The 21,362-nt window shown below is 33.8% G+C and overlaps 1 protein-coding gene across 1 annotated transcript in view; it reads left to right on the top strand.

Annotated features, from left to right (window-relative positions):
• The window catches only part of LOC126745466 (mitotic checkpoint serine/threonine-protein kinase BUB1 beta-like), a 129,234-nt gene that overhangs the window by 98,679 nt on the left and 9,193 nt on the right, over window positions 1-21,362 (top strand). Inside the window, exons 15-16 of the mRNA XM_050453320.1 lie at window positions 2,509-2,721; window positions 13,664-13,992. Of these exons, the coding sequence (XP_050309277.1) occupies window positions 2,509-2,721; window positions 13,664-13,992 (542 nt within the window). The remainder of the gene's footprint in view (window positions 1-2,508; window positions 2,722-13,663; window positions 13,993-21,362) is intronic.

Below are 21,362 nucleotides of genomic sequence, written 5' to 3'. Positions count from 1 at the left end.
CAATTTCTTAGCGAGAAGGTTAAGTTCCTTGGGCATATAATCTCGAGTAAGGGGATAGAAATGGATCCGGAACGCATACAGGCCATTAAAAACTTTCCTGCACCACGCAACATTCGGGAGCTTCGTGGATTTTTAGGGTTAATTAATTACGAGCAAAGGTTTTGCCGCAAATACTCGGATTTGACATTACCATTATTGAAACTATTAAAAAAAAATGAGAAATGGTCTTGGGAAGAGGAAGAAAAAGAAGCCTTTAAGACCATTAAGGACCGGTTTCTCAGGGCTACCTTGGTGGTACATCCTGATTTTAAAAAAGGATTTTTTGTACAATGTGATAGTTCGAATTATGCTGTGGGGGGTTGCCTTTTTCAGAAATCTTTGGAAGAAGAAAGGGAAGTTATAAGTTATACCTCTACCACTCTTAAAGGAAGTCAGATACGGTATACTACAACGGAAAAGGAATTGCTAGCATTGGTGCATTGCCTTAGGCAGTGGCGTACCCTTTTATTAGGGCAGGCATTAACGGTAATAACCGATCATAAATCGCTATGTTTCTTAATGACGTGTAAATTAAAATCGGCTAGGTTGACTAGATGGACACTTCTTATACAAGAATTTGATTTTAAAGTAGAACATTGTCCGGGGGTTGAAAATAAGGTTGCCGATATTTTATCAAGAAATCCCCCTAATAAAAGTTTATTCTTGACCCCAGAAAAATCTTCGAACCTACACATTATGTTGATAGGTTTATCAGAATCTTACGATAATTTAAAACAAAATTTAAAATCTCTGCGGGCTGATCAATTAGAGGAGGCTTGGATACGACAAAAAATTAACTTTTTAGAGCAGCTTAATAGAGATCCGCGAATTTTTTCAGGAAAAGAGTATCGGATCTTTTCATGGTTTCGAGAATATAAGGGTTTGCTTTTTAAGAGGGGAGACCATCTGAATCCGGGGTACAAATTATGTGTTCCTAAGAATCAAGTTAGAGATCTGATTTTAGCGCATCATATCGGAAACGGGCATTTCGGGCGAATGAAAACATACGCTCAAATGAAAGAAATTTTTTACTGGCCAAAAATGCAACGGCATATCGGTCAAATTGTATCTACTTGTGACCTTTGTCAAAAGGCAAAATGTTCTAAGCTAAGTAGGGGTGAATTACATACCGTCATTGTAGAGAATCCAGGTGACTTGGTATGTACAGATTTAATAGGTCCATTACCAGTGTCGCGAGGTGGGGTAACTCAACTACTGGTTTTGGTAGACGCTTTCTCAAAATTCGTTAAGTTGTATGCCTTAAAACGTGCTACTGCTAAGGCTATCATAAATAGAGTGTTACTGGACTATATACCAAAAGTTCAGAAACCAAAGTGCATTTTAAGTGATAACGGGACCCAATTCACCGGGAACTTATGGAGGAATAAATTAGCCGAAAAAAGTATCCGGGTTAAACATACCTCCGTTTATTTTCCCGAGGGAAATATGACGGAGCGATATAATAGAGAAATTGGCCGACTACTGCGTTCTTATTGTTTTGATAAACATACTAAGTGGGCATGTCTTCTCGAATTCATTGAAGGCTGTTTAAACTCTGCGGTTAGTGAAGTTACAGGGTTTACACCGATGTTTCTGCAATTTGGAGAAACTCCGCAGCGGCCTATAGAAAAATTTATATCATTTCCACGTGAAGATAATATGGGGTTAGATTTGGAAAGTGTAGTAATACTTGTTCGCGAGAGGTTGCGCACCCGAGCTGAACGTCGCGTGGAAAAGGTTAATAAAAAATTAAATCCTACGGTTTTTCAAGTTGGTGATAAGGTGCTGGTTAGATCTCATGCCCAGTCATCTGCCGATGATCGAACCATTAAAAAATTCTTCCTGTTGTTTACCGGCCCCTTTTATGTTTTGAAGCACAACGGTCCTAACTCGTATGTCATTGGTGATTCTATGGGTAGGGAACATTCATGTCAAAATATTATTAACCTCAAGCGTTATAAAGATGTAGAAGGCTTAACCAATTAGTTTGTAATAAATATTTTCCTATTAGTTGTAAGGTTATTTGTACGTGAAATTTTGTAATCAATGTTAGTTTCTAAGTTGCTTTTGTTAAAACGTCTGATAGAATTAAATCTGTTCATATGAATTAGATTTAATTGGGGGGTCATGATACGGTTCAGCTAAATAAAAAGATGTTCGGCAACGCCGGAGAGATGGTGGCGCTGGCGGTTAACTGTACATGCCGCGGTGACGAGGTCACTCGGCATCGAGACCCTGATGAGCGAGGGTGATGCGCTAAAAGTTTTTAATTTTGGTTGTACGAATAAAAAGTTTGAGTTTGACCGGTGTGTTTTTGTAATTGTGATTCCTCTGACGACCCAGAACGAGATAAAGCTCAGCTTGAGCTGTTTCAATATCCCCTCTGCCCCCTGTGTTGATGTGGCACTCAATCCAAAGCAATTTATTCTAGTGTATTTAATGTTATACTAAGATTATACTTTTTTTTAGGAAGGGATAGTTACATAATATCAAAACAATTGGGAAAAGGACAGTATGGGACAGTTTACAAAGCATACAGTAAGCAGACGAATTGCACAGTAGCATTAAAGTACCAAAAACCTCCGAATAGCTGGGAATTTTATATCTGTAGGGAGTTACAAGCTAGGCTTGCTCATCACCCATTACGTGATAGATTTATGGATGTTTCAGTCGGATATTTTAGTAAGTATTCATAAAAGGAAATTTGTAAAATGCCCTAAAATACTCTGGTTAAACGCCAATTTTTCTTACTTCAACTTAAAGGTTTTTTACGGCTTTACAAACGCAAACCTTTTATACATAGTATACCAAATTGTTTTTAGTTTTTATTATATTAAAGGAAAAAAAATGGATTGTATCTATGCAGTCTTTATTGTAATTTTATACATTTTTCTTATGATGTCTATCCGAAATCTGGATGATATTCTACATAAATATTCTTTTTAATTTTGCTAATTTTGATATTTAAATAACTAATTTTATGATATTCGGAATTACTACGATTTACATTGTACAGGGTCTTTCCCCATATATTGATCCCTTTTTTTTTTTTTTTTGTTTAAATTAAAATTAAATTAAATCGAAATAAATTTAACGGCTCTATAAAGTGCATCCGTAAAGTTCAAAGGGGCTTGGCTTCCCCTAAACTCATACCGTTCAAGTGTCCACAGCATTATTACATGACTAAGACAGTGAAAGGCCTTGGTCAAGTCACAAAAGACTGCATCTGATATTCCCTTGGCACTTTGAAACTCGAATTGCTCCAACTCAATCATTTGCTCTTATGATCTTTTTATTAGTTTTTATATTATGGGATAGATCAGGTGATCCTGAAGGCTTCTCCCAAAAAACGCAAAACCTAAAGCAGATGTAGCTGCGAAAACCTTGAAATCTTTCATGATACAATAATTATAAAAAAATGCATTACATTTCAATAAAATACAGTCGAAAACCAATCATGCACAAGATTGCGATTCTTTCACGTTCGGTTAATTTTCCCATATTTTATACAATAACAGTAGGTAATAAAGTGTAGTTACTAATAAAACGTAGGATGGCACTGCTTTCGCCTCTTAAAAAGAATAAACACCACTCGTAAATGTAAAAATACTTCAAATATGCCGTTAGTTGCACCAAAATACATTCACTTTTTGACACTGACAACAACAAAGACAACAACTAAAAAACCAGAATAGAAACATTTAATTTAGATAGGTATTTCTTTAATTTTACATTTTATCATAATTTTTCGTTAAAAATTGCTTATTTAACCACTATTTATTCCATATCCTTTGTAAAAAAATGCATTCTTTCTGATTCTGCCTTAAAAAATGGTGGTTTCCATTTAAAAAATATATTGATGACGTCATCTTCAACATATTTTTTGAGACACCCTGTGTATTTGATTTCCACGAAGAAAAAGCCTAATACCAATATTAAAATCGACGGTTTCGGGCATTTTTTTCAGAAACGGTCCATTTCATTTTTATTGAATTTATCCGCTACTTTACGGATGCTCTGTATAAGCCTGTAGAATACTTGTTGTTAGTTTACACTTGATAATGGTTGGAGTTACTTTCCAACAGAAGCTTCGGGCTAAATTTAAAATAAGGAAAATGAAAGTTCGAAAGTTACACTTTCATACTGACCATATTTTAAAAATTAAGCAGTTAAGGTTTCTTTTTTCGTATTTATTACTATTTTTGTCAATATCTTTGGTTTGAACAAATACATTAAGATGCAATTTTCGCTGACTTTTTAATATGTTATTCCTCTTCGCTATCAGATAAAATGATATACAGGGTATTTCAGAACTATGGGATCAAACTTCTAGGGGTTGTTCAGTGCAACAGTAGAATCCATTTGAGTATAGGAACCCATGTCCGGAAATGTGTCACTACGCCACTACGGCCCTAAGACGCGTTTAAATTTAGAAAAAATATTAATTACCTAAATAGGATCTGATGCATTTATTTTTACCTTTTGTATATGATACCATCACAACAATTGTTCAAAATGTCTTCCTCCAACCTCAATACACCGATTTAAACGCCGCACATGATTTCGGCGGACTACACTAAAAATTTGATGCTCGTTTTGAATGATTTCAAATGCTGCTGTTATACGTCCAATTAAGTCTAGCTCTGATTTTACTGTAGACTAAAGACTTTACATGTCCCCACAAGAAAAAATTGAGCGACCTTAAATCAGGTGACCTAGGAGGCCAAGAAACTGCTCCACCTCTGGCAATCCAACCGTGCCAAAACCGCTGAGCCAAATACTCGCGTACTTGTACAGCAAAGTAAGCCGGCGCTCCATCATGCTGAAACCACATTTGCTGTCTAACGTTTAGTGGAACATTTTCAAGGAGTTCTGGGAGAACTTCCTCCAAGAAACGCAGATAAATAGGTCCTGTTCACCGTTTCGGTAGAAGGTATGGCCCAATTAAATAATCATCAACAATGCCTGCCCATACGTTGACAGACCAACGATTCTGATGTTTTGTTGGAAAAATTGCCTAAGGATTTCCTTCGTCCCAAACATGGCTATTCCTACTATTAAAAATACCGTCTCTTGTGAAAGAGGCTTCATCGGTCCACAAAACATATCGTAAAAAATTTGGTTGTGCAATGATGTGATCCAGAAGCCATCGACAAAATTGAACTCTAGGATGATAATCGGCTGCAGTCATACCTTGAACTTTCTGGAAGGATGGAGTTGTTGCTCGTGTAGTACCCGCCAGACAGAAGCGTTACTCGTATTTATATTCTTAGTGACGTCACGTGTGCTATTTGATGGTTCATCGTCAAGTCGCTGAAGCACCTCTTCTTCAAATTTGACCGTTCTTACGGTTCGAGCAACACCAGTATCATGCATCTTGGTCTTAAACATGTCTGTCTCAGCGAGCCGCCGATGAACCGCAATAAACTTTTTGTATCCAGGATGCTGTCGTTCGGGATAACGTTCATGATACAACCGCGATGCTGCTCGTGCATTGCAGTTTGTTGCTGCGTACGCCAATTCTTGATTGGTAAAGTTTTCCGTTAGCAATAAATGTTTAAAAATTGTATGAACATGACATTGAGAATTTTTAAACATGACATTGAGAATTGACATTAATAAGCGTTGATATTAAACAATTGTTGTTATGGTATCATGTAGCGGGTGTACAACTAAGAGAGGTCGCCGGCCATATCTGAGTAACTACTCATCGCACAGCGTAGGAAAAAATATTTTTAATAAAAGCGATAAAGAGAAATTGCTGGAAATTATTTACAAGTTCGTACGATGACCGCTAGGGGGCGTAATACAACATTGAAATAGAAAAAATTGGTTTTATTGAAAATATTCAAAGTAAATCCTAGAAAAGAATGCTGCCATTTAAAAGTATTATTTATTTAATTTTTATTTAATTAAAAGTAATATAAACATTTTTTATTTCAAACTTTTTTTTCTAATCTGTCAAATAATAGGTGGGGGAAGGGTTGAATATTTATATCTAAAAATGTGAGTAACTTTTGATTGGCCTTACCAATTTTAACGAGCTTACTTTTGTTTTCAAGAATAATTATCAGGCTTCTATGTGGTATAATTTCTTAGCCGACTTAGTTGTTTTGTTGAGCGCTAGAGGGCTCTTTGTGTTATTTTTGACTTTTTTAGCGATTTTCTGCCAAATATTAAATACAACGATATAATTTTTTTTACTTAGGCTGAAAGAGCATGAAAAAACATAAAAACTGGCGCAAACCGCAACTTGATATCTTATTTTATTCCGAAATTATTAATTTAAATGTTTTTCAACAATAAAAATAAAACTCCAGAACTCAAATTTTTGCAATAAATAAACTGTTTTATATTTTTAATAGTATTTTAGATGCTCAAACTGTTTTCCTTCATTTTCAATACACAGTCGAAGTCGTTGCGTCGTTGACAGAACCGCTGTCTGGATTTCTGCTGTGGATAAGGAATTTATTTCATTACGTATTCGGTCCTGCATGTCGTTCTATGTTTTGGGTGGGGTGACAAAAACTAAATCTTTAATCCTTCCCCACAGATAAAAATCTAGAACAGTCAGATCTGGGGATCGAGCAGGCCAAGGAAAAATACTTCCTCTTCCTATCCACAAACGATACTGTCTGGTTAAGTATTGACGAACTTGAACTGTAAAATGTGCAGGGCAAACATCATGTTGGAAAATTATTTGCCCTCTTGTTTCCAAACCAACATCTTCCAGTAACCTCGGGAGATCATTTTGCAAATAAATTAAATACACATTACCAAAAAGTGTTTGATTTAAAAAGGAAGGACCAATAATTTTTTCGCCAATAATTCCGCACCACACATCGATGCCTTGTCCGTTCATAATATCTTCGAGATAAACCGAATATCTTCTCTAACCATGTTCAACAGCCAATAACAGAAATTGAGTCTGTTATCAAAGTCTTTTTCGAGAAGCGCCTGGTGCAGAACCACGTGATATGGATGAAGTCTAAGTAAAAAACAATAAATATAAGATAATAGGATGCTTATTAGTGTTGTAACAAATAAAAATAGGTACCTGTGCTCTTTCAGAATATTTTCTACTGTACCGAGGGACACTCCCAATTCCCTAGAAATATTTCGGATGCTTATGTGAGGGTTTATTTCAATATATGCCAAAATATTTATAACGTTTGCCTCTATGCGCCCCCGCCTTCGACATCGATGAATATTGCCGCGAATAATTTCTGGTAGCTAAACCGGTAGCTGTGTGTGATATAATGCATTTTGCATTAACTCAAAATACACTGCTAGCATATCAAAAGTTATGTCGGTTGGAATTACGTTTGGCATTTTTAAAAACTTAAATGATTTCAAAATCTGTCTTTGACGTTACATTTGACATCTATCGTAGACGTTTTATCATGACCCCGAAAATATTTATCAAATTCATTTGTTTCCAAAGCTTACTATTGACTATACGACGCAATAATGCCAGCGCGGCGACAGATTTCATTGTTCAAAAACATTTTAATTTATAATTTCGGAATAAAATTATATCGTTGTATTTAATATTTGCCAGAAATTCGCTGAAAAAATCCAAAATAACACAAACCGCCCTCTAGTGCTCAACAAAACAACTAAGTCGGTTAAGTAATGAAACCACATAAAAGCCTAATAATTATCCTTTAAAACAAAAGTAATCTCGTTAAAATTCGTTAGGCCAATCCAAAGTTATCAAGAATTTTAGATATAAATATTCAACCCTTCCCCCACCTATTATTTGACAGATTAGAAAAAAAAGTTTGAAATAAAATATGTTTAGAATTTATAATACTTTTAAATGGCAGCATTCTTTTCTAGGATTCACTTTGAATATTTTCAATAAAACCAATTTTTTCTATTTCAATGTTGTATTACGCCCTCTAGCGGTCATCGTACGAACTTGTAAATAATTTCCAACAATTTCTCTTTGTCGCTTTTATTAAAAAAAAATGTTTCCCTACGCTGTGCGATGAGTAGTTACTCAGATATGGCCGGCGACCTCTCTTAGTACACTCGGTACAAAAGGTAAAAATAAATGCAGCAGATCCTATTTAGGTAATTATTGTTTTTTATAAATTTTAACGCGTCTTAGGGCCGTAGTGGCGTAGTGACGGATTTTTGGACATGAGTTCCTATACTCAAATGGATTCTTCTGTTGCACTGAACAACCTCAAGTCTACGGTAAAATTCATAATAAGCAAATATTTAAAGTAAGAAACGATCTTTAAAATGAGAGCCAGGTTGTTTGATTGAAATCTGAATTTAACTTATCTGAATTTAACGACATTTAAATAAAAACCGTTCCAACCTTCCCCTTCTACTTTATTTTAGTTGATCTAATAGGACAAAATGGTTCAAACAAAAACCATAACTTGCTGAATGTTATGATGATCCATTTTCTCATTTCAAGAAATTGCCCATGCGGCCTTTCTAAGTTGAAAACATACTATAGTATTTAATTTTAAAATTTGTATTTCGCGCGTTTAGATAAAACGTCATATGTGTTGACAGTTATTACGACTCGATTATGGCGAGACGTATTTATTTATGTATTTGAAATTATGGATTTATAAGTTATGAGTTGTAATTTGTGTTTTTGTTTAACCGAATAAAAGGCCATTCTACAATACTGCCAGTAATTAATTTTCCATGACCTCTTTGATGATTGCTTTCTACAGGTTATACAGCTAATACCTCCCTATACAGCTGATAGTGGAGTGGGACACCCGTTACAACCCTGATCTGATTTAATTATATATTTTCATGCAAATAAAATATTAGACAAAACGAACCTATCACAGGAAAATTCTTCTCAAAAGTACGACGATTAAAGTTTCAACCAAATCATCCGTGATCATTTTATTTTAAAAAAAACGTATGTTTGCCCTTCAGGACTAGTTAATCAAAAATACCTCTCCGATTGTACCTTGGCCTGTATTTGGTGAGTGATTGTGCGACCGAGAGAACGTGTAAAAATTATTAAAATATCCGAAATTATAAAACTCTTAGTTTTTCCAAAACTACTTTACTATTCTTTCTTTTCGTGTTCCTTCAGGAAGATGTTATGGTCTAAGCTGCTATGGCTATTTCATTCAACTTCTGTTCCCTCGTCCCTAGTATATTTGTATTGATGGAGGAGTTCTATTTGTGAATTTTTATCCACGCCCCTCTGTTTAATGAAGTTACTATATAGTCGCCCTAAAGTGTAAACCTGCCAAGTCACATTTTACCTATTTTACAGGAGAGTCAAAAAACCGCCTAAATCAACTATATTTTACCTAAATTATTGTATGTTTGCCTTGTTTTATTGGTTTTTATTAAATAAATGATAATATAATAGAAACTATATAAAACTGTGTATAACAAACTGTTTTAAGTCAATAAATAAAAATAGGCAGGTTTGGATTTTGTGATTTCAAATTTTGGCTGGACTTGGCAGGTTATCCCCATAATAATAATTAATACCTTAATATTAAATAAAACCAAAATACTAGTAATCGTTTAATATTTTATTACAAAAAAATACTAAAATTATTTGAATTAACAAAGTAAAAAATAAGTGAAAAATAATATATTTTTAACATAATTTTATCCTAAATTACTTTGTTTTATGGGGCAAGTAATCATAAAATGTGTGGTAGTCCCGAGTCAAAGTTTTTTTTATAGCCTGTAGATCTTCATATTTTCGGGAATCTATTTTAATTCTCTCCAAGTAAAGTGGACTTAAATCTTCCCATAAATATTTTCTAGATAATGGGCTTTTCCTTTGTGGAAGAATTTCCCACGAGTCCGAAAAATGAATTTTATAGAAAATATCTCCTTCCGGCATGTATCTCAGAGCACGATAATATCAGTAACTTTCAGGTCTCCTTTAACATTACCAGGTCTGATTTTTTTATAATATTGCACACAATTAAAACTTTTAAAAAAGTCGTAAGTAAGATAGTTTACATCATACGGCGCAGGAATTTTTCTTGCCTGTTGGCAAACAAAAATATAATCAGCAGGTATATTAATTACTCTATCTTTAAGCTTTTGCTCAATTTTAGCATGAACAGAATCAACATCCATCTGCGTATGTCCAGATATTTCTGCTCTATTATCATGTTATGGGCAATAGCAATGTTAAGTAAAACATTCGACACAGTGCAGTTGCGATTTTGGTATCCACATCCATCAGAATATACAGGGTGTCCAGGAATGGATTTCCCTTTTTGAAGGCTAACCAAATTTTTTTTTTCAGTTTTAAAAAGAATTTATTAAGGTAGGACTACACACAATATATGCGGATTTCATGTTTTAAAAATTATATTGTCGAGGTGCCTTCCATTTCGGTCAAAACACTCTTGTAGTGCCGCCTTCATGTGGTCGAAAACTGCTAAACACATCTCGGGTGGTATTCCATTAATTTCTTCCCGTATTTTTCGTTTTAACTCTTGCAAGGTGGCAGGTCTATCAACATAAACTTTACTTTTGAGGAATCCCCACAAAAAAAAGTCCAGTGGGGTGAGGTCGGGAGACCTAGCCGGCCAGTTTAGATCTCCAAAACGGGAAATCACCTTTTCCGGAAATAATCCTCTAACGACTTCCATAGACGCTCAGGCTGTGTGTGCGGTAGCGCCGTCCTGTTGAAACCAGGTATCCTGATTGAAGCCATCAAAATCTTGTAGCTGAGGTGTCAAATAATCCCGAAGCATCGCACAATAACGAGCACTATTAACAGTAAGGGCTGCGCCGCGTCCGTTTTCAAAAAAATACGGACCGATAATTCCCGAGGACGACATAGCACACCACACAGTTACCTTTGGGCTATGTAGGTGCTTTTCGTGTTTTCGCCTTGGATTGTCTGGTGCCCAATAGCGACAGTTTTGCTTATTGACTGCGCCTGAAAGGTGAAAGTGCGCTTCGTCACTGAACAGGATATTGTTAACTCGATCGTTTACAAAAAAATGGTCTATCATGGTTTCAGCGAAAGAACGCCGGTTTATAAAGTCATTTGGGTTTAATTCTTGCACTATTTGAATTTTGTAGGGATGAAACTTCAAATCTCTCTTTAGAATTGTGTGTAGAGATGATTTGTGCATTTGCAAAGCTTGTGATGTTTTACGAACTGATCCACTAGGGTTTCGAATAATCGCAGCACGCACGGCCTCAACATTCTCAGGAGCAGTTGCAGTCCTTGGACGACCACGGGGTTTTGCATTTACAGCTGACGATGTTTCTCTAAACCTTCGCACCCAGGATTTCACCAAATTTTTGCTCGGAGCGTCCTCCACACGCCTAATATTGAAGTGAGCACAAAATCTTCGTCTTACAACTATGTAAGAATCATTACTCTTGAAGTATGCCTCAATAATGAACGCGCGATGCACACCTGACCAACGCTCCATTTTGACTAAATAATCCGCATCGATCCACTATCGAACTCCGCTATCGCGGCTCCGCTATATTACACGGTTGCCAACTTGTTCAAGTTTTAAAAGGGAAATCCATTCTTGGACACCTTGTATAATAAGGGTGACTTTTTCATTAGGATCTTCTGGAGGTGTAATATTTGGCAATATTTTTTTTTCTAAAAAAAAATAACCATATGCTTGCAAATTCTTCAGCATTAAGTTCACCTTTATTCCATAGAAAGCAATAAGCGTCTGAATTCATTAAATTATAAAAACAAAGATTGTGCACTTGAAGTTTTGTCTTATAATATAAAGTAGACACTTTAGATACGGGACACATTAACACAGCTTGAAAATCCACCGTAAATACATAATATTTTTGTGTATTTTTATCCTTTTCCTCCCTTGCCGCATTTTACTTTTGTATGTGACTCTTGTATTCATCTTCCGAGGTGTCGCCTACCTTGTAACTAACGCATTTTTCGCATTGGTTAATCTTTTTTCGGGTGAACAATGGCATAATTTTTTTTTTCAAAAGCCTTGGAAAATGTTGCTATAGAAAGCGGCTCCACATTTTTTGACCCGCACCAATTATTGATGTAAAAATCATAAAGACTTTGTTTAGATTGCCACTCGGCTAAAAGGTATTTTTTTTCTGATGTTGATCTGCAGTAATGAGACTCCATGACTGGCAATGATTTTAAAAATTGCAGTAAACATTCACGACGCAATTCGAATGGCTTCTTTTGACCTTCCATTGACGTTTCTCTTTGAACATTAGGCGAACGGGAATGAAAAGACCGTTTCCAATGGAGTATCGTCCAGCGACCTATTCCTAAAGTGGTAATGAACATTGTCCTACAAACTCGAGGTTTTCTTCTCCTACTCTTAAAAAATATTGAAGGGTTTGTCCCCTTTTACTTTCATTTTCTTTTTGTCGGTTTCTGTGTCTTTTAGGTGGCATAGAAAAGACAAGAGTGTTTACATAAACTTTTTTTCCGCCGAAGTCATTTTCCAAAAGTTGTTAAAAATAAGTTGCCTTTGACCTTCATTTACTGCAGATCATTTTAACATTCCTTTAGGGTTTAGTTTACATTTGCACCTTTCCTTCATTGTACGAGGTTTTTTTGGATTGTTATAGGTCCCTTTTCCATTTTTTTTAATTCGTCCCAAGTAACTTTGACCCCTTTCTCTTAACTTTCAATTTTTTTCAGCAGACCACGTTGATTCTTGTACTTGAAAGCGCTTTTTACGTTTTTTACTTTTTGTCGGATAACTATAAGATGAGCCTGAGTCGGAATCCGAATATGGTACCAACCTGCTAGCTTCGTCATCGGAAATATCAGAAATTGTAGATTCTATATTGGATTGTTTTTTAATATGATTGATTCCTGATGTAGAATTGCTTATTGTGGTTAACACGCTTTTCTATAAAAGTAAATACCATAACAGTAACTTATTGCTGTACTAAAATATTGTATTTTATTTAATTTGTCTAATTGTAAGAAAATTAATTAATAATATTATTTAATTTTGTAAGTTTTTGTTAAGTAGAAAAACTGTTTTCTTCTAATGATATTTAAAAAAACATTTAAGAAATACTGCCAAGTCCTATTAAAACAATAAACGATAATTACCGCTGCATAAAAAATAATTACTGCATGCAATTTGGATAACAATGTTTTAACAACTTACCTCTTGTGTTATTAAATAAAAAAAATATTTTAAACGCCCAAAATACTAGAAGTAACTTAAAATAATGCACATTAAACTCAATTCCGACACGTTCTCACAAGATCACCATTGAAAATGCACATGGCTGTGTGGACTTGGCTGTGTTTACAAAGTGGATTTGAATCGGCGGGAGCTAGCTGTTATTCTTATCGTATAAAATAAGGATTATTATTGCACATTTGTAGTTCTAATTAACTAATCAACGTAGAATATATAGTGCTGCCGGTTTTTCGAAAAAACGCATTTTAGCCAAAAATGGACTTAGCAGGTTTACACTTTAAGGCGACGATATCTTAAATTTAATATTTTGGATTGTAACGATAATAAATCGATATGAATGATGAAAGTGGGTGTCCATTGCGCATTGACTTCTCATTAAGGCCAAGCCACGATCGAAGATTTGTGAAAACCATCGCACTCTCAATAAAACCGCCTATTTATATATTATAAAAAAATATAATTTTTTTTAGGTGATCAAGCGTCGGTACTGGTATCGACTTTTCAACCGTATGGCTCTCTTTTGGATGCTGCTAACTTAATAAAGGATTTCCAGTTGAAAGCGAGAGAAGTTATTAGCATTTATTTTACAATCGAAATGCTTACGATTGTTAAAGCGATGCACGAGGTAAAAATCATACATGCCGACATCAAACCTGACAATTTTATGGTTGTCCCGATGCCGGACAATACCGTACGGTTGCAATTGATCGATTTCGGTTGTAGTATTGATATGAGTTTGTTTCCTGATAACGCGACTTTTACTAGGCCTATTAATACTGAGGATTTTATCTGTTGTGAGGTAAGTGTAAATCATTAATTTATTTTTAAAAGTGCATTTGAAATAAAAGTACGAAAGCCCATTCAATTTAGCGAATTTTCAAGAGAAAAGGGCCCAATGTATTTTTACTTGTTTCTGCTTGAGATTCCTTATCTCTTTTTCTAGTGCTTCTACGCTATTGAGCAGCTAGGTGAGGAGTTTTCAAATATTTAATGCTTTATCATTTTTTATTAAGTTTCCGTTATTTATAAGGTCAATTAATAAATTAATTTCTTTTCTTAAATACAAAGAGTCATACAGAAATAATTTACAACATAAGGGCTAAATAAAAACGAAACCAGATCCTGATTTCAGAATAGCTCTGCTTTTGAGCACAGTGCAGTTTGTGATTTGTTTACTACTACTTTCTTTGCACACAAATTATTCTTATTTTTTTTATTTACATTTTATTTACTTAGAAAATCCAAGAGCTGACGCTCGTAGCCTCAAAAAGTATTGTTTTTTTAGTTGGCAGCACTATTCAGTAGAAAGCTGTCAAAGTTTCAGCTTCATCCCTTAGTGCCATTTCTAGGGATATAAAATAACGTGTTTATTTTACATTGTGTTTAATTTATTCATGTGACCGTCATTTATATGTAACTTTCGTCATTTATCGTCATTTTCATTGCTGTACCCTCCCAATTTTAAATAGAATAAAATTTTAATTAATTACCAATAAATTTTTAAACACTCGTTTATTTCTAGCTAAAAAAATACAAATTTTCAAGCACAAATAAATTAAACTCTTATAAAAAAGTTCAAAAAAAGCATAACAGCTGTTAGAAATAGCTTAAATAAGCTTACCATACAAAAAAATTCTTCCATTTAAAACCATAATAAACGGTTAATTAATTTAACATCAAAGCCTTTAAATGATTTTGTGAGTACACTTTCCATCTCCTCCATTGAGCTTTAATTTTCTTCAGTTGTATCAGTGTCAGTAGTGATACTGATACAGCTTTTATTGTCATCTCCGATGGTGGTTGTAGGAGTCGAGGGCTGAGTTGAAGTTGACGGTAATTCTTCAACCCGTTCATAATTCACAGTATCTAATATTATAAATAATAATGTTGTAGCAAATTTCTTAAGAGAAAAGAATATTTATTATTACTCTGTTGAAGTTGCCGTGAGTTCTTGATTCCAAGGTATATTACAACATGTTACAAAATAATTTTAGATTCTGATTTATGTATATTAGCATAGATGCTCGATGGTTTGTCGTCAGGCGATTTCGTGTTTTAGTGTGAATATTACAATATGAACTAAAAGTTATTTCTGCTGCTGAATTAGCTGGCATTGCAAGTACAGCTTCTATTACATATCAGAGTGGTGTTTTTGTACATATTTTCTCCAGTATGTTAACACCAAAATCCCCAAAAACCTTCATTGCTTCTGTACTCAGTAATATTTTCAAGGAGTTTGCTTTCGTCTAGATTAATCTAAATATACAGCTAAAAAGTGGATGGATGTTAAACCTTTTATAGTGTTTTCTGGTAACAGGTGTTTTCTTAAAATAATTGAAAGATCTGCGCTCAATAAGCATTCTTCCAACACTTTCTAATGTATTAGAAAAAATTGTAGATACGTGTTTTTTTAAATGAAAATAAGATTTTGCCATTAAAACAGTCAGGCTTCCGAAAAGGATATAGCTGTGCTAGAGCTATGGCTGACGTAACTGATGATATCTTTCAAGCGTGGGATGAGGATAAATTTAGATGGAAAAAATTTATTTTGCTAGACTTTGAGCTTGATTTATGAGGCTTTTGACCTCATAAATCATTAAATTCTTTTGTCTATCTTTCATTATATTGGCTTTTTCAAATTGTGCAGTTAAGTTTTTTAGTTCTTTTTTAAGTAATCGTCGACAGCAAACAGTTTTGAAAAGTTCCAAGTCTAATACTATACCTCTATTTTTGGGTGTCCCTCAAGGATTATACAATTATATGCAATTTATAGAACTAATACAATACATTTCTTATATGCTTCTTTATACAATTTATACTTGCCGATTTAAAGACTTTTTAAAATTTTGTAATTACCATATTTACGCCGACGATACTCAGCTTTATTTTCACTTTTACGCTAATAATATAACATCTGCAAATCAAAATAGTAATACCGATCTTCAACATCTAATTACAGTTCCTAAACAACATCATTTAAAAAAAACCCTACAAAATAGTCAGTAACCTTATTTGGAGGACATAAAAGCCACAGATCTAGAAAAAGCGAGGAACTCAAAATAAAAATAAATGATCAAGTCGACTCTCGTAGAATTTAAAAAGTGCAAAATGCATGCCTTCGTCTTATATTTCGAATTCGTCGCCGAAATCATATTATATCTTATAAACTTACAGGATAAACTTAATAGGATGGTTAAATATGTTCAATCGGCGAAAATTACATTTTGCTTCTTTTAGTTACAAAGTTTTAAAATTAAAAACACCTTCATATTTATACAGTAAAGTCCAGTTTCGAATAAATACTCACCACCGACGCTTTAGACAATTACATCTACTAACTATTCCGCGACATAGAAAAGAACTTTTTAAAAGAAGTTTTGCATATAATCTCGCCAATACTGTTAACTCATTAAACATTTCAACATTTGTCTTATCCGGTGCTACCTTGAAAAAAAAACAAATTAAACAATCTAAAAAAAAATAAAACAATCAATTTCTCTCGCCAGTAAAAAAGAAACAAAAATAAAAATAAATATATATATAACTTTTTTTTCTCATTCGTAATATATAGGCATTTATCCCGACATTAATCCTTTTCTTCCCCTTTCCCGTTCCTTATCCCTTAATGCATTAAATACAGGGTGGCCATTTGAAACCGAAACAGAGCCTATTTTGGGTCCCTGAGAACATTTGCAAAAAAATCCTCGGACCCGTCAATTTTTGATTCAAGGCGGAAACATTTTTTTGCTAGTTTCGTCTCCCTGAGGGCAAAGCCCTAGCGGGGGTGACAAGGGCTCCCAAAATTTTAAATGGAACGGGGGGTCGAGTGATACCTTATTTTGAAGGTATTTCTATGTGGATTATAACCCTAAAGTATTAAATCGTTACTATTTGCCTAGTCGATACAGGGGCTATTATGTTACAAAAAAATGTTAAAAAGTATAATTAAATAAAGGGCTTAAAGATAAAATCAATCAAGTAAATATTCAAAATGTTGGCCTTCGACTTCCATACAATAATACAGGTTTTGTTCAAACCTTTCCCGTACATTTTGCAAAATTTCTGGGGTGATTTGACGACATTTATCAATTATTCTTTGTCGCAAATGGTCTAGCGATGTTGGCTGACTAGCATAAATTTTAGTTTTTAAATGGCCCCATAAAAAAATCTAACGGGCTTAAGTCCGGGGAACGAGGAGGCCATTCAATAGCTCCTCTTCTTCCAATCCATTGTCCTGGAATTTGGTCTGGTTTGGTCCAAATATTGGTCCAAATATTGACTGGTTTGGTCCAAATATTGACGAACCCTTGCAGCATAGTGGGTTGGCGCCCCATCTTGCTAAAATACTAGACGATTTTCCAAGTACTCGTTGTTATTTTCTAGTATCTCCACTAATGCTGGATGAATTGTATTTTCTAATAACTCCAGGTACATCTCTCCTGTTAAATAACCAGGTAAAAAAAGGGACCTACGATATGTTTACCGAAAATGCCAGCCCAAACATTTAATTTTTCAGGATGTTGTGTATGCACCTCACGAAATATTCTGGGATTAGAATCAGCCCAATAGCGACAGTTGTGACGATTCACAGTACCGTTTAGGAAAAAGAAGCATTCGTCAGAAAAACATACATTAAATAGAAAGTGTGGATCATTGGCGGCTTGTTTAGATATAGTTTCACAAAATTGTACTCGCCTATCAAAATCGTCTTCGTTTAGTTCTTGTACGAGATGCATTTTGTACGGATGAAACTTGTTTTTTTTTAATATCTTCTGAATGCTGCTTCTCCTAATACCAGACACGATTGATAACTTCCTTGTGCTGAGTGTAGGATCTTGCACAATATGGCCTAAAATAGCTACTTCTGAAGCTTCATTCACCACTGGATTATCCATTTCGCGCTTTTTATTAGCCACAGACCCAGTTTACCTAAATTTTTGAACCAATTCCAAAATGTACTTGCGATGGACCTGTCGATTAAGGTGTTGTAGTGTGTTAAAGAGCTGGGAAGTTCTATTAGCATTTTCATTGTTCGCCAAGAAAAGAGAAATTATTTCAACTCTTTCAGCAAGTGAATAAACCATTATCACACTCAATGTTGTAACTAACTAACTTTAAAGAGCTATTTGTTTGACACACTATGATCTGACAGCAGTAATTGACAACCACTAATAAACTTCAAAATGTTGCTATAATAACAGTCTCAACAATAACCAAGAGTTCCCTTGCAGAATTGGCTTAGATACCTACGGGTATTAAAAGAAAACAACAGAAAGGACGGTTCACAATGTAGGAGAACAAAATTTTTTGTATTTATTTTACTGCTAAATTTACAAGCATTTTTTTTCATAAAAAATGTTGACATGTTTTTGTAACTTTTATTAGCCCTTGTATCGACTAGGCAAATAGTAACGATTTAAAACTTTAGGGTTATAATCCACATAAAAATACCTTCAAAATAAGGTATCACTCGACCCCCCGTTCCATTTAAAATTTTGGGGGCCCTTGTCACCCCCGCTAGGGCTTTGCCCTCTGGGGGGCGAAACTAGCAAAAAAATTGACGGGTCGGAGGATTTTTTCACAAATGTTCTGAGGGACCCAAAATAGGCTGTTTCGTTTTCAAATGGCCACCCTGTATATATGTGGTTGCTTCATGCTGCTTGCATTTTTAACTTATATTATTTTTTATATTAACTTTTTTTATTATATTATTATAACTTTTTTATATAAGTTTTTTTTCTCTTTAAAGCGTCATTCTTTTATTTTGGTATATTTCTTAATAGGTATTTACTTGAGCCTAAACAGTTTCTGGCATCGCCTAAAGCCTGCATTGACATGGCCTTTTATTTTTCATGTCTTATTACCATTTTCCGTACATATTATTGTAAATATGTTAAAAATAATAAATTTTGTTTATTATTATTATATACATTATTATCATTGATATACATAAAAGAAATGTTAAAACATAATTGCTAGTAAACGAAAAAAAATATATAAACAAGTTTATTACCTTTATATTGAGGGTCCAAAATGTTTCCAGCAAATTTTCATAAACACATTAATAGTCTTTCTTAAAAACAATTGCTAGAATTTGTCACGACTTAGATTTAAATGGTTTAAGGTTAGCTCGATAAATGACGTTAAGTTCTAAGCCATTTCATGAGACTTGGGCAAAGTTGTTATTTTCTTAATCTTCATTTGAAACTTTGTCCAGCAGGTTAAGGGTTAAAAATATAAAAAAAAGAAAAAAAAATGGTTTTTAGAATTACCTGAAATAACCGTTGGCTTATATTAATTAAAATAACCAATATTTTCGATATAGGTTTCTTGAAGTTGGAATCATAGATGGTTAATAAATAAGGTTAGATCATACTATGATACAAGGGTACATACTGCTGATATTGAATATTTGCTTTTCTGTTGGTGGTCTACCGATGGTCTGCTACTGATGGTCAAAAAAGACAGGATTGGTCGGGGGGGGGGGGGGGGTGGAATAGCTGTATACATAAACAAGAACCTTCAATTTCAGTTGGTTAATACGGCATTTGATGGGCTGGGGTTGTTTGAGTCGTTAAGCATAAAATTCAAAATGAACTCTGAAACATTCATTTTTGTCTGCGTGTATAGACCACCTTCATCTAATTAATAACAGTTTATATTATTAATTATTATTACACTAATCTAGAAAACCTAATAAGTTTTAAGTCGTCCGTAGAAATATCAGAAGCCGTTTCAGACCACAACATTATATACGCAAACTTTAATATGCCTCGCAAAAAAAATTCAAAAAAAACTATATCATATAGAGATTATAAGAATATTGATAAAATAAAATTTGAATCTGATGCTTTAAATATTTCACGGCATGAAATATACACCACTGATGATGTCAATAGTAAAATGTTCTTATTTAATAACTTTATTACTAACTAATGGACAAACACGCTCCCCTCTATCATAAAAATGTATATGAAAGGCCTCTTAATCCATGGATTACAAATAATATCAAACTATTAATGAAATTAAGAGATAAGGCCAGGTGCTGTTATATTAAAACTAAATCTGAGGCTAAATTAACTTATTATAGTTCGCTTAGAAATTTTACAAAACATGCAATAATCCGAGAAAAATTAGTTATTTCAATCATATGACACAAAATATTGGAAAAGGACTCTGGACATCCGCAAAACAGTTAAACTTTATAAAAAAAAACCTAAAACTTATAATTTGCCATCATGCCTGCAGGATCTGGAAAAATTAAATACTATAAATCAAATATACATGAAAATTTATTTACCAAATGTTCATTTTCTCTTATAGATACTATAACCGTAGATTTAGTAAGTAAAATCAAGACCAATACAGTAGGGAAAGATAACATTTCTAGATAAGATTTAAGATTATGCTTGCCCTATTGTATTGATCCTCTGATCAATATTGTTAACTATTGCATTCTTAAGGGGGATTTTCCAGATATCTGGAAAAAAGCTATCATCAAGCCAATAGTAAAAAAGAGCGACCCAAAAGAAGAAACAGATATTAGGCCAATAAGTATTCTGCCAGTGCTATCCAAAATAATAGAGCGATTTTTATATAACCAAATAACTGCATTTACTGATAAGTTCCAATTAATTTCCGATTGTCAGTCGGGTTTCAGGGAAAAATTTTAGCACCACAAAATTTCCGAAAAAAAGGATCTAATCTGTCTTACTTTGTTAGATTATAGTAAAGCCCTTGACACTATAGATCAGAACTTATTACTTTCCAAATTACATTATATTGGCTTTTCGAGTAATACCATTATAAATTATTTCAAGTTACCTTTTTGATCGATTTTGTTGTGTAGTTATTAAATATGAAAACAGTATTCTACAATCAAGGGTTAACAAAATACAAAAAGGCGTTCCTTAAGGTTTAATTCTATCACCATGAACTTTAACATGAACAAATAACTAAAACACTCTCAAATTCCTCCATTTACGATTAAACTTTAATAATATTCAACAGGCAGAACTAAATATAAATACTGATTTAAATAATATTGTTCTATATGCACAAGAACACAATTTAAAAATGAATCCCTCTAAATTTCAAGTAATGATCTGTCATTAAAATACTCAGATTAAAGAGCTCGTCAAATACAATTTAAATATTAAAATTGAAAAT

Source organism: Anthonomus grandis, chromosome 16 (assembly GCF_022605725.1).
Source record: "Anthonomus grandis grandis chromosome 16, icAntGran1.3, whole genome shotgun sequence".
NCBI classification, from domain to species: Eukaryota; Metazoa; Arthropoda; class Insecta; order Coleoptera; family Curculionidae; genus Anthonomus; species Anthonomus grandis.
The sequence above is the reverse complement of the archived record's forward strand: the minus strand, read 5'-3'. Positions and strand labels throughout refer to the sequence as shown.